Raw genomic sequence first — 13,628 nt, 5'->3', positions numbered from 1 at the left:
GCTGGAGAAGAATGGAGCAGGCTCAACTTCCTGCTACACCATCTGGACTGTGTCCCTGGAGGATGACACCCAGTAACTGGGTGCTGGGGAGGAAATTCAGTGAGAAATCAAACTCTAGCAGCAAGGAGAAAATGCACAGATCATAGACGAAAGCAACAGTAGGGAGAGGAATTGGGCCATTAATACAAGAATGCAAGTGAAGAAGGCCAACACCCAGAGTCAGCCAGAAAGAAAAGGAAGGGAGATGGACAGAGAGATATTTCCTTTGAAAGTCGATAGGATTTGGTAAACAAGATACAAAAGGCAAAAGAAAATGTGCTAGGCTTTCAGAAGTGGAAAGTTGAGTAAAGGGTGCTACCAAAATAAAAACTACAAGGATATGTGGTAGGTTTGGGGAAGGCAGGAGAGTACAGGATGGAGACTATGGTAGAAAGATCAGTCTTGGGAGCAGGGATGAGGGGGGAATGGTGGAGGTGTGAGCAGTAGGGGTGAGTGGAGAGTAGGGTATGGGTGCAGAGTATACCACATGATTCTTTTCTACCGAACTCTTAGTAGGCTGGGACTTCCCAGGGTGGTATCACTGGTTCTCTTTGGCTCTCCTCTTTCTTCCCCTTGGGTGTTCACACATTCCCATGCCTTCCACTGTCATTTATATAATGACTACCCTCAAAGGTTGATCTCAAGTCCTAAACTGAACCTACTTAGCAAGGGCCAACTGAATACCGACAAGTGGATACTTCACGGGTGTGGCTAATTATCTAGAACAACATTCAAATGGAATGTTCCGGAATCAAAATATCATTATGATCCCTAGAGAAAAAGGTGGAGCAGTGCTGTTACTTCTTCAGTGAGTCCTAACTCGCTGGCCACACTGGGAATGTAGAGGGCAAGAATGAGTCAAGACGATTATAACACGCATGAAGGAAACTGGACAGTGCTGCCTGGCTTATTTGCTTCTGTGCAGGTTGCATTTGTTCTTGTGGGAGAAATGCTGCTACAAGGATTATGTGCCTAAGAAACGGTTTTCTGTAAACCCTTGAAGAACGGGGATGGCTATATCTGAAGATTATGTTAAACTGGTTAAAAAGAGAGATAGCACATGTGGGACAGTAAGAAAACACTTGGAGGGGGAAAAAAAATCAACATTTCTTTGTCACTCAGGTGTATTTCCAAGCCTGCCTTAAGTATCTTCACTCACACACCAAAATTCCCATAGTACATGAGAGTAAAATTGACTCTTAAATTTCAAGGTAAGAAAATGAAAGGTCAAAGAAGACCGCAGAGAACACAGCCTTTAAAAATGAAGACGGGGCTAATGAAACAAAAATGGTTCTCTGCTGTGTTGCTATAAGCATTCTCGATTATGAGATGTTACAGTAATTAAGAAACTAGGAAGTCAACAGTCTCCCTCTCTTCTCATTTGAGCACTGGGAAAGTAACAGCTTTTCTCATATTAATCTTCTTTTCCCTTCTAAAAATATTCATGGTAATATGACCGGGCTTGTTAAAACCAGGAAAGCATCCAGGGTTCACCATGACTATGACAATCTGTGTTTTTCCACCATTCATGCTGCTTGGAAGGGCAAAGGCCTCACCTAGAGCCACCTGGACAGCAGTAGTTCACTCACCAGAGACTCGCTGGCACACTGGAACACGTAACAGATATACTGGCTCAGCCCCGGCTCTGCAGCCTCCCGGCAGATAAAGCCGAAGTGATCGACGTGCTTTATACCCTAGACGGGAGGAAGAGGTGCAATACGGGTTTATGGGAATGTGTCCTTTAAACAACAGTACAGAAACCAACACTAGTTCTACGCTTTCTCAGTTCCATGAACCCATCCTGTGATGTCACAGCAAACTTACAGAATGGCCTGATGATATGTAAAATGAAAGCAAAGATTGTTTTGTTTCTGATGAACACTCTGTGACTCAGGTCCATGGGAGGAAAAACAGGGATGGCAAGATCCACTGCACCTTGAAATAAAACCACTACTCCCTGTTGGCAAGGAATGGAGTTTTCAATTTATTGTCTTCTTGGTCAGAAGATTAATCATAAACCCTATTCTTCTTTATGTGAGGGCTAAGAATCGAAGAAAAATGACAACTGACAACACCAGAATTAAATGGCATACAATCCCTTAAAGAATGCATGAAAACACCAGAATATTTGTCTATTTTTAGACAAAGAGTCACATTGGTAAAAACTGATATATGTTGAAGAAATTAGTGCAGGTGCCAGTCCACATTCACAATTCATTGTGCTTCTCAGGCTAGATAAATTCAGCAATATTTAATAGAAAATTTAGTCTCATCAGTTTGAATACATACATATCAATAAGGAGTTGACACCTTACTATTTTAATAGCAATATCTTATTATTTGAAAACCAGGTAGGCAAAAATTCTACAACAGTCCCTGAAATTCCCTAAATCCAAGTGAGAAGAAAATAGGCTTTGGAGTCACATGGATTTGTGCTTAAATCTTGGTCCAACTGATTTACTAATTATGAGCTATCTTGCTGGTATTATCTCTGAGGCTCCATTTCTCATTCTAAAATAGTGGTAACAACATCCATGGTCAGAAACATTTGAGATTAAACCTAAGAAATACCTGTAATAGTTCCTGGAATGTTTGATAAGTGGTAACCATTATTCTTGTGATAACAAGCTCAATCTATCCGACAGATACAGAAAAAGGAAATCAACTACACAAAAAGAAAAAAAGAGAGCAGTAAAGTTGCAATTCACAAGGTGAAAGTAAGCTCGACCTGGCACAACTCTTTAGGGATTAAGAAACATCTTTTACCAGCTTAGAACTAAACGGGTAAAATTCACAGGCCCTCTTTAGCTCAGAGTCTTCAGGCCAAGGCAAAGTTCCCAGTAAAGCAAACCACTCCTGTATTCCTCATGCTTGCTGGGAAAACAGCCCTACAGATTTTGAAGATAATAACTTTGTAGGTGTGCAGAGTTTAAAAAGCAGGCCTGTTTCTGAATCCAGCCACATGCTACCAGCTCATTTCTGTGGACAGAAGTCACAAGGACAGTGCCATTCAGAAAACAGCACATGGCTCCCAGGCCATCATACAGAAGAAAGGCCTTTTCAGAAGTTTCTCTCGTGCTTTTGTTTCTCTTTCTGAATCAGAATAGAGAATAAAAGCTTGCCTTAAAAAAATAGAAAGGAAAAACCAATTCACGTTTGAACTTTGAGTTTTACATATTTGGCTTGGCTGCTCTTTTTCTCTCTACTTTTTTCTTTTCTTTTTCTCTTGTGACTATTCAAAGCGCATTACTAGTTTCCTCACTAGGAGGCTGCAGGAGGAAGGCACAGCTTTTGAGAAAGCCTCTCGGTGCCCTGTGGGAGCAGGAACTACCCTGGGTTTCTATGGCAGCTTTTCTTCAAGAGTTGGAGAAATGATCATTCAACATTTATTGGGCAACTAAAGGTTAAGCTCTAACTTAGAGCACCCCCAAAGACTAAGACACCTGCCCTCAGGGACTTATGATGTTGCAGGAACCCCCAGAAAACAGATAATTAACACAATGCTTACTAAATCTTTTCCCATTAAAGTGAATAATTTTGTGCAAAATTTCTGTATCCCTTAAATAGAAATTAGGAAATTCTCAATACATATATTTCGCCTATACTCAAATGCTGGCACTCTTAAAGTTACTAGAGCAGAAAAGGTTTTATCTATGCGACCTAATTTTACATCTCTGTTTAAGAGAAAATACATGAAAACAAAATATTAGAAGTGAAAGCTACTACCTGACATGGAGACAAATGATTAACAAGCTGTACAAAATCTCTTTTGTCATCTTCAAAGGGAAGAATTTCTGAATATCATACCTATAGCAAAGCTAACCTCAAAAATCCAAAAACAAGAACGGAAGAAAATCAAATAGGCAGTTAGGATTTTCCAATATTAAAATACAGGTAGGGAGCTGGCATGATGCAGCTCCTAGCAGGTCACCAAGTCACTGGACTAGAAACTGGGCTCTCTGTTCCAGGGTCCTCCTCAGTGGCATCTTCACATTTTCAGCCTTCCCACACTGAAATCCAGGTATGCCTCCATCCTCCTGACCTCAAAAATTCTTTCTATTTTTATCAAAAGTTTAGTAGCTCTAACCCTTGAATAGATGTTCTAAATCACTAGCATATTTAGGATACAAGTTCATGCCTAATATTACAATCTCGTACACCTCTGGCTATACCAACTATTTTTAGAAATATCTAAATACATATATTTCAAATTAAAAGACCAAAAACATTAAAGTATTTTTCAAAATTTGCATTACTATTAACTGAAAACACTAGTTCTCCTTTAACTCCCTACTAATAGCAAATGTGAATCAGTAACACCCACAAGTCCCCCAGCCCAAGAGTCTAAGAACATTAACTCTGAAGGTATTTCCAAAACAACTCAACACACAAAAATCCACTCCATGGAGGAGTCTTGATGAAGTGAATATCAAGGAGAGAAAGCTGACTGAAACGAGAACAAACTCATATGACAGACACTGAGAGACTTCAACAGGATTTTGTTAACTGGCATAGACATAAAAACATGAGCACTGGATTAAAACTAGTTCTCTTTTAAAAAGTAAAAAAAGAAAAAAAACACATGAAAATGTGAGTGGTTTAAGTCTAGTTATTTCATGGTTAGTCATGGAACAAGATTTAATTGATTCCTTCAGATAGTATGATATCTGATACATACCTGAGAACAAGAGGAGATATCTTTAAAATTCTTTTCTAGAACAACTGATTTAGTGTCTGGACTGATAAGGTTAATCTCAAATCGTCCAACCTTAAAAATAAAAGCATCTTAATTAATTTCAATTTACAAGGACCCAACATGCACCCTATGACTAAATAGTTAATTAATAATTTAGATTCAAATACAACATCTCAGATACACCTATTCATACTCTCTCCAACATCTACTCAATCAATACTTTATCCCCAAACTTCAGTCGCCTCATAACATTTCTTCTCTTTATCAAAAAATAATGGTAACTAAATTGTTCTTAAATGATAAGATGCAAAAAATAATCTTTTCAGATTAGAAATGATTGTCTTCAAAAACTATGTAACCTTTACTTACTTCTTGATTTCTAAAGATATTAATTATTTATATCCATACTTTTTCCCAAAAGGTCTATAAAATGGTATATTTAATTGAGCTGATAAATGAGATTTTTTTAAAAAAATAAACAACCATTTGGGGCTGGCGCTGCGGCACAGAGGGTTAAAGCCCTGGCCTGAAGCGCCAGCATCCCGTATGGGCGCCAGTTCTAGTCCCGGCTGCTCCTCTTCTGATCTAGGTCTCTGCTATGGCCTGGGAAAGTGATAGAAGATGGCCCAAGTCCTTGGGCCCCTGCACCCACATGGAAGACCCGGAAGAAGCTCCTGCCTTCAGATTGGTGTGGCTCAGGCCATTGAGGCCAGCTGGGGAGTGAACCATCAGATCCAAGACCTCTCTTTCTCTGTCTCTACCTCTCTCTGTAACTCTGTATTTCAAATAAATAAAATAAATCTTTAAAAGAAAATCATTCAAAAAAATTAATGGCAAGGACTGAGATTGGCTAAAAAAAAAAAAAAAAAAAAAAAAAAAAAAAAATCTGATGGCCCAGAGAGGAGGGGAAAATTCAGTTAATGTATCTATCACCAAAGAAAAGACTAGAGACACTTTGATTACAAGCCTAGAGCTAACAAAAACAAAACATGAATTCTAATAAAATGAACATTACACACTGGGACTGTTTGTCAAGGTATGCTGCAGAATTTCCTGCTCAGGTCTTCTTTAAGGGTAAATAGCTACTCTTTTTTTATTTCAAAAAAACTCAAATATTGCAATCTGAGGATATCCTCTACAGGGCATTGTTACAAAGTTCTTTTCAGTGGAACTTGACATTCTATGTATGTTATGCAATACTGAAAAATTATTTTAAAAATTAAGAATTCTCAGGAGCCAGTGCTGTGGCACAGCAGGTTAATGCACTGGCCTGAAGCGCTGGCATCCCATATGGGCGCTGGTTCGAGACCTGGCTCCTCCTCTTCCAATCCAGCTCTCTGCTGTGGCCTGGGAAAGCAGCAGAGGATGGCCCAAGTCCTCAGGCCCCTGCACCCAAGTGGGAGACTTGGAAGAAGCTCCTGGCTCCTGGCTTCAGGTGGGCGTAGCTCCAGCCCTTGTGGCCAATTGGGGAGTGAACCATCAGATGGAAGACCTCTCTCTCTGCCTCTCCTCTCTCTGTGTAACTGACTTTCAAATAAATAAATAAATCTTTTTAAAAAATTATCTGTTACAACAATAACATAGCTTGCACAAAATTTTTTTAAAGATTTATTTATTTATTTGAAAGGCAGAATTACAGAAAGGCAGAGGCAGAGACAGAGACAGAGAGAGAGAGAGGTCTTCCATCTGCTGGTTTACTCCCCAAATGGCTGCAACGGCTGGAGCTGAGCCAATTCGAAGCCAAGAGCTTCTTCCAGGTTTCCCATGTGGGTGCACAGGCACAAGGACTTGGGCCATCCTCTGCTGCTTTCCCAGGCATATTAGCAGGGAGCTGGATTGGAAATGGAGCAGCCAGGACTTGAACCAGCAACCCATATGGGATGCCGGCACTGCAGGCGGTGGCTGTACCCACTACACCATAGTGCCTGCCCCTGCATCAAAGTATTTTAACAGCCATTCCAGTAAATTATCAGGTCAATCGAATTTCTTTAACCTTCCCTGTTGTGTGACAGAGTGACTTGCTGTGTCCTCATCTGAAAATATACCTGTGAATCTCTAGACTTTTGTTTCTCTTTCTAAAAAAAATCTTCGCTTTTTTCATTGCCAAATCACGCATCATTCAATCTGCAAAAAGTCTGGCTCTCTGGAGTTTTTTTAAAGTACTTATTGAATTTGAAAATCAGCAGATGAAAGAGTTACCTATACCCCCATATTCATTGCAGGTCAATTCACAACAGCTAAGATATGGAATCAACCTTGATGTCCATCAAGTGATGATAAGATAAAGAAATTATGGTATATACATTTTGGAATACTATTCAGCAGTTAAAAAAAGATGAAATCCTGTCTTTTGCAACACAATCGATGCAACTGTAAACCATTAAACTCAGTGAAATAAGCCAGTTCCAAAAAGACAGACACCATATGTTTTCCCTAATCAATGGCAACTAACAGAGTATATAAAATGTAATGTGTTGGCGTGAAATTGGCATTTCGAGACTCATGATTGTATACAGCCCTTGTCTGTACTGTTGAGGAACAGTGTATTTTTCTTCATATTATTTTTTTGAACTCTTTACTTAGTGTACAGTTAATCTCAAGAGTATAAAGTAAACTGAAAATAGATCTTTGTAAAAATTAAGACAGGGAATAGGAGAGGGAAGAGAAAGGATGGGAGCGTGGGCAGGAGCGAGGGTAGGGTAGGAAGTATCATTATGTTCCTAAATCTGTATATAGGAAACGCATGAAATTTATATATTTTAAATAAAATTTAAATAATAATAATAATAAAGTGTTTATTGAGACAATTAACCAAAGCCCAATGCTGTAACAGGGATCAAGAGGCATCCGTGCATCGCTGACTTTCCAGCCATGCCCCTTTAATTGCTTCTTTCTCCTCCTTCTGCCCCACTCCCTTATTCCTTAAGATCCACATCCCCTGTCTGCCCCTCGCCCCTTTCCTACTCTCCATTGCCCTCTCTCCATCTGACCACAGCACAGCGGGATGACAGGTGCTGTGGTCCTGGCCCAGCGGCTGCCCAGCCGATTATGACTTGGACCCCGTTGGCCCGGCCGCCAGTACCTGGAACAGCATCGTTCTGTTCTTCTGGGAATCCGAGGGTTGCACGTGGCTGGGCGCGCTCGCATGTCTCCGGCGCGGCTGCGCTATCTGGCCGCTCTCGTGAACTTTCTTCTGCAGGACTCCAGTGACGCTGCTACACCGAGACCGGAACTCTTGCTGTTCGTCGAAGGTTGAATCTTCCAAAATTCTCTCAGGGAAGCAAAGCCTAGAGGTGGGTGGTGCAGGCTGGCTGGGGGCGGCAGGGAGCCCGGGGTGGGTGTCGGCGTCGCCCTCGGCCTCGATCTCCTCCTGCAAGGTGTCTCTTGGGGCCCCTGGCACTTCGGCCTCCGGGGTCACCAAGTCCTCACTGGGGTCCGACTGGAGCCTCAGGCGCTGCTGTTCGTGCAGGCTGAACTTTTCGATGCAGTCATCAATGAGACTGGAGGGCGCCTTCTTGTGGCTCACGGTCACCTTCCCACAGTATAAGACTTCGAACTTCTGCGAGTTGTAAAAGGCGTCCTCCGTGTCCTTGCTGGGTTTGGCATCCTCCTTCATGGCAGCTTTGGATAACTGCCTGATGCTGCTGATAACATCCGGGACCTGGAAAAAAGGTCAAAACTCTCATTTTAGTGGAATCATTTTGAGATAATTTACATTTACCTAGACCTGGTATCGTCACATGGAATAAATTTTCATCCTAATTCATAGAATAAAAAAGAAATGGGCCCTATACAAATGCATACTAGCTAACAAAACTTCAAGGTCAAATGGAAAGTCAGCTAAAATTAATTGAAATGGAAGTTAAATAGCAGTATCACACTTGACCATTCTGTGAAACAAAACCATGAGAGTGAACAGACAACTGCCAACTTTAATAAGTTCTATCTTTTGATTGCTTTTAAAAGTGTTCACAGGGGCCGGCGCCGTGGCTCACTTGGATAACCCTCCACCTGCGGCACCGGCACCCAGGTTCTAGTCTCGGTTGGGGCGCCAGATTCTGTCCCAGTTGCTCCTCTTCCAGTCTGGCTCTCTGCTGTGACCCAGGAAGGCAGTGGAGGATGGCCCAAGTGCTTGGGCCCTACACCCGCATGGGAGACCAGGAAGAAGCACCTGGCTCCTGGCTTTGGATCACTTGGGGGGGTGAATCAACAGAAGGAAGACCTTTCTCTCTGTCTCTCTCTCACTGTCTAACTCTGACTGTCCAAAAAAAAAAAAAAAAAAGTGTTCATAGGGCCAGCATTGTGGCCTGGTGGGTAAAGCCACCACCTGTGAAGCCAGTATCCCATATGGGTGCGGGTTCATGTCCCAGCTGCTCTACTTCTGATCCACTTCTCTGCTAATGGACTTGGAAGAGCGGCGGGAGATGACCCAAGTGTTTGGGACCCAGAAGAAGCTCCTGGTTCCTAGCTCCAGCCTAGCACAGTGCTGGGAAGTAGGGCCATTTGGGGAGTGAAACAGCAAATGGAAGATCTATCTCTCTGTCTCCCCATTACCTCTGTAGTTTTTTCAAAATTAATAAATCCTTAAATAAATAAATAAATGAAATGTTCATAAGCCTCAGCTCAAAGAAACCAAAGTCCCAACAATGAGGATAATATTAACTTTCTGGTGAAGAGATGAAAACCCAGACACGGCCATCAGCCTTAGCCATCAGGGAAAATGTGAACTGAAATCGCCATATGCCCACGCCTACAAGGATGACTAACAACAAGAAAGACCAAGTGTGGCAAGGATGCAGAGCCATGGGAACTCATGCACCACACGCAGAAGTACAAAGTGACACAACCCCTTTAGAAAACCGGAATTTTCTTAGGAGTTACGCACTGACCTACTCATATCCCAGCCATTTCAGAAACCTAGAGATTTACCTTAAAAAGTGGAAAAACATGTCCATACTAAGTCTTGTACACAAATGTAAAACACAGAAGAGCTTAGGTCATCATCCCCCCAAAGTAGACACAACCCAAATGTTCATCAACAAGTGAATAAACAAAATGAGATACATTCATACAACAGAATATTTATTCTCCATCATCTATCACCTAGTTTACTACAGTATCCTTATAGGCCACATATTGATTGCTTGGAGCTAAAGATACTTGAGAAACAACAGATTCCAGAAGAGTACTTTGATTTTTCTTTTTCTTCTTAAATGAAAAGTAAACTCCCAAGAGAAAGGTATCCTCCATGTGTATCACCAGTCATGGGAGTCAAGATGAAAGGAAACCTACCTCTGAACTAACCTATCCCCTTGGTCATTTTTTTTTTTAACTTTTATTTAATGAATATAAATTTCCAAAGTACAGCTTATGGATTACAATGGCTTCCCCCCCATAACATCCCTCCCACCTGCAACCCTCCCCTTTCCCACTCCCTCTCCCCTTCCATTCACATCAAGATTCATTTTCGATTCTCTTTATATACAGAAGATCAGGTTAGTATACATTAAGTAAAGATTTCAACAGTTTGCTCCCACACAGAAACATAAAGTGAAAAATACTGTTTGAGTACTAGTTATAGCATTAAATCTCAATGTACAGCACACTAAGGACAGAGATCCTACATGAGAAGTAAGTGCACAGTGACTCCTGTTGTTGACTTAACAACTTGACACTCTTGTTTATGGCCTCAGTAATCACCCTAGGCTCTTGTCATGAGCTGCCAAGGCTATGGAAGCCCCCTGGGTTCACCGACTCTGATCATATTTAGACAAGGCCATGGTCAAAGTGGAAGTTCTTTCCTCCCTTTAGAGAAAGGTACCTCCTTCTTTGATGACCCGTTCTTTCCACTGGGATCTCACTCACAGAGATCTTTCATTTAGTTTTTTTTTTTTTTTTTTTTTTTTTTCCCCAGAGTGTCTTGGCTTTCCATGCCTGAAATACTCTCATGGGCTTTGCAGCCGGATCCGCATGCCTTAAGGGCTGATTCTGAGGCCAGAGTGCTGTTAAGGACACCTGCCATTCTATGGGTCTACTGTGTATCTCACTTCCCATGTTGGATCGTTCTCTCCCTTTTTGATTCTATCAGCTAGTATTTGCAGACACTAGTCTTGTTTATATGATCCCTTTGGTTCTTAGTCCTATCATTACGATCAATTGTGAACTGAAATTGATCACTGGGACTAGTGAGATGGCATTGGTACATGCCACCTCGATGGGACTGAATTCGAATCCCCTGGTATGTTTCTAACTCTACTGTTTGAGGTAAGTCAGCTTGAGCATGTCCCGAATTGCACATCTCTTCCCTCTCTTATTCCCACTCTTATATTTAACAGCGATCACTTTTCAGTTAAGTTTCAGCACTTAAGAAGAATTGTGTATTGATTATAGTATTCAACCAAAAGTATTAAGTAGAACAAACAAAAAAAATACTAAGAGGGATAACATATTAAGTTGTTCATCAACAGTCAGGGCAAGGGCTGATCAAGTCACCGTTTCTCATAGTGTTCATTTCACTTTAACAGGTTTCCTTTTTGGTGCTCAGTTAGTTGTCACCGATCAGGGAGAACAAATGGTATTTGTCCCTTTGGGATTGGCTTATTTCACTCAGCATAATGTTTTCCAAATTCCTAACAGGGATCACTTTTCAGTTAAAATTTAAACACCTAAGAATAATTGTGTGTTAATTACAGAGTTCAACCAATGGTACTAGAACATTAATGGCCCTAGCCCAAACTCCTTTCTCCTGTCACATTTTCCTATTTACTCCTTTGTCTTGTCATGGTTCCACATTACTACACTTTGTCCAGCCTCACACGTAAGTTTACAACCCTAACTGTTTTTTGGGTTTCATTCTTCTCATGAAAGTTTCCAAGTGTAAGTGAAAATTGCTCATAAAAATTGTGTACTTTGAGGCTACTTCCTATTCAGCAATGTATGTCTTTAAATCTTTAAATGAGAATTTCTCCACTTCTGTGTAATTTGGGGGGATCTACTTCTACAGCACGCATAGTTGTAAAAGTCACAAGAATTCCAGTGTGCCATTCTGAGTATTTCCTATGCAAAGTTAAATCCACATGCTATAGTTACAATGACTCACACTGAACATGACACGTCTCAGGGATGAAGTCAGTTGTGCCAATATGTGTCTAGTACCCTTAGCCTTCTGTCATTTTCTTCTTGCCTTAATATGTGATTTACTCAACCTGACAGAGGCCAAAGCTATGGAGGGTGGACTCACATTCAGTCCTGCAAAAATAAAATAATCAATTCTAGTGGGTTGTGCAAAGCCCTAGGAAACTGTTCTTTCTTCTCTCTTGCTGTATTCCACTAAATACTTTTCATCTGATTTTTAATCCAAGAACTCCTTATTTCCAAAAATATCTCTAGGGAGTGCAGAAACAGAAATATTTTTGTAGGATTTGAACAAAAAAAATCTGTAAATTTCTTATCCTCTTACAAATATTTAAATGCTTTCAGTATAGCCCTAATTTTATTCTGCATGGGAGATTGCAAATAAAGTCAGTTCAACTTTAGTTGTGTCAAGTCCTCTGTTTTATTGGTTTGCCCATTTTTATCCACTGTCATATTGAGACCTCTTAAGGAAAAACAGATCAGCGTTTGAATTTCTCTAATCCCTGTGACCACAGGTAAAGGCTCAACACCTAAGTGTAATTCAGTAAAGGACCCAATTTACGTAAGTAAAGCTTGTTATCTTGATTTCTGACCCAAGTGGGTAATTTAATCTCCCAATAATTTTAAGTGTTAACTTTACACCATGTAACACATTCTAGTTCCCTTCTGTTCATGTTATGACTAACTACTACTTTAGATGACCTGGGCTACATACCTACAATATTTGGCTTTGTTCTGGCTTACCTTACGTGAAAGATACAAGATACATAGCTTGGCATTGCACAGACACTAACCGCACACTCAGCCCGCTCTGGAAGGGACAGATAATATAAGGATGGTAAAATATCTATAGTGGGAAAATGAGTTATCAGAGAATCATGAAAACCTCTCACTGAATCACTTGTGTAGGGGACCTGTCAGAAGCAATGCAAGAGAAATAAAATTTCTATCTCATACTTGCACATACAAGATTTTGAAATGTTAGCATTCACCTGTGGCACAGAGTTAACTGATATACATTATCTGTATATTTACAAATATTATGAAATGATTTTGGACCCTTTTTGTATGTCTTGAATCTTTTCAATGTCTCTTTGGCCCACACCACTTATCTGGGGAGCTTCTGAGTGAAATTTTGTTTCTTACTAGAGCTCTTCCATGTGGAAAGATAGCCTCTGCTCTGAAGACATGGAGTGAATGCGGTCAGAAAACAGAAGCACATAAGTAGCAGTGACTCTGATAAAAGTGCTCCAGAGGGAGACAGCTTTAGTAAATTCCAGCTGATGACTCAAGAGACCTGGCACTCTCCAACCCCGCCCTCTCCAAAATGGAAAGCCATGGTTCCTCACTCTTCCCAGGGCTCACCCACACTAGGAAGTGTCTGTGTCACCAGAATACCTCCAATGCAAGGGGGCATCTCATGCCACATACTGTAGTGCCCATTATTGATATTCTAGGTACAAATAGTTCCACAGCTCAGCATCTGCCAATCACCCACAGCACCTGCTGGGGACTGACAGCCAATTCAAGGGCACAGTTTTTACTCTGGGGAACATTTATGCTTGTACACAAAGGGACACCATGGAAAAAGATTCTACCCAACCAAAGACTAGGAGGTTTACATTCTATTCTCAGCTCTGCCAATAGTTTGCACAGTTCCTTTGGAAGGAGATGTCCAATCTGTGCAGCAGGATACAGTCTACTACAGATCAAGATGAAGGGGAACCATTTGGACAGTCTATAAGGTCCCATCTAGATC

At 41.0% G+C, this 13,628-nt stretch overlaps 1 protein-coding gene across 14 annotated transcripts in view; it reads right to left on the bottom strand.

Moving 5' to 3' along the window:
• The window catches only part of TBC1D4 (TBC1 domain family member 4), a 213,178-nt gene that overhangs the window by 80,474 nt on the left and 119,076 nt on the right, over window positions 1-13,628 (bottom strand). For all 14 annotated transcript variants that reach the window (XM_089303582.1, XM_051850604.3, XM_051850605.3 and 11 more), the window contains exons 2-4: window positions 7,818-8,396; window positions 4,718-4,807; window positions 1,629-1,733 (exon numbers count right to left, since the gene is read on the bottom strand). In XM_089303582.1, the coding sequence (XP_089159708.1) occupies window positions 1,629-1,733; window positions 4,718-4,807; window positions 7,818-8,396 (774 nt within the window). The remainder of the gene's footprint in view (window positions 1-1,628; window positions 1,734-4,717; window positions 4,808-7,817; window positions 8,397-13,628) is intronic.

Source organism: Oryctolagus cuniculus, chromosome 9 (assembly GCF_051225735.1).
Source record: "Oryctolagus cuniculus isolate XC-2025 breed Fujian yellow rabbit chromosome 9, ASM5122573v1, whole genome shotgun sequence".
Classification (NCBI taxonomy): domain Eukaryota; kingdom Metazoa; phylum Chordata; class Mammalia; order Lagomorpha; family Leporidae; genus Oryctolagus; species Oryctolagus cuniculus.
Note: the sequence above shows the minus strand (reverse complement) of the source record. Positions and strands in the feature narration are given on the sequence as shown.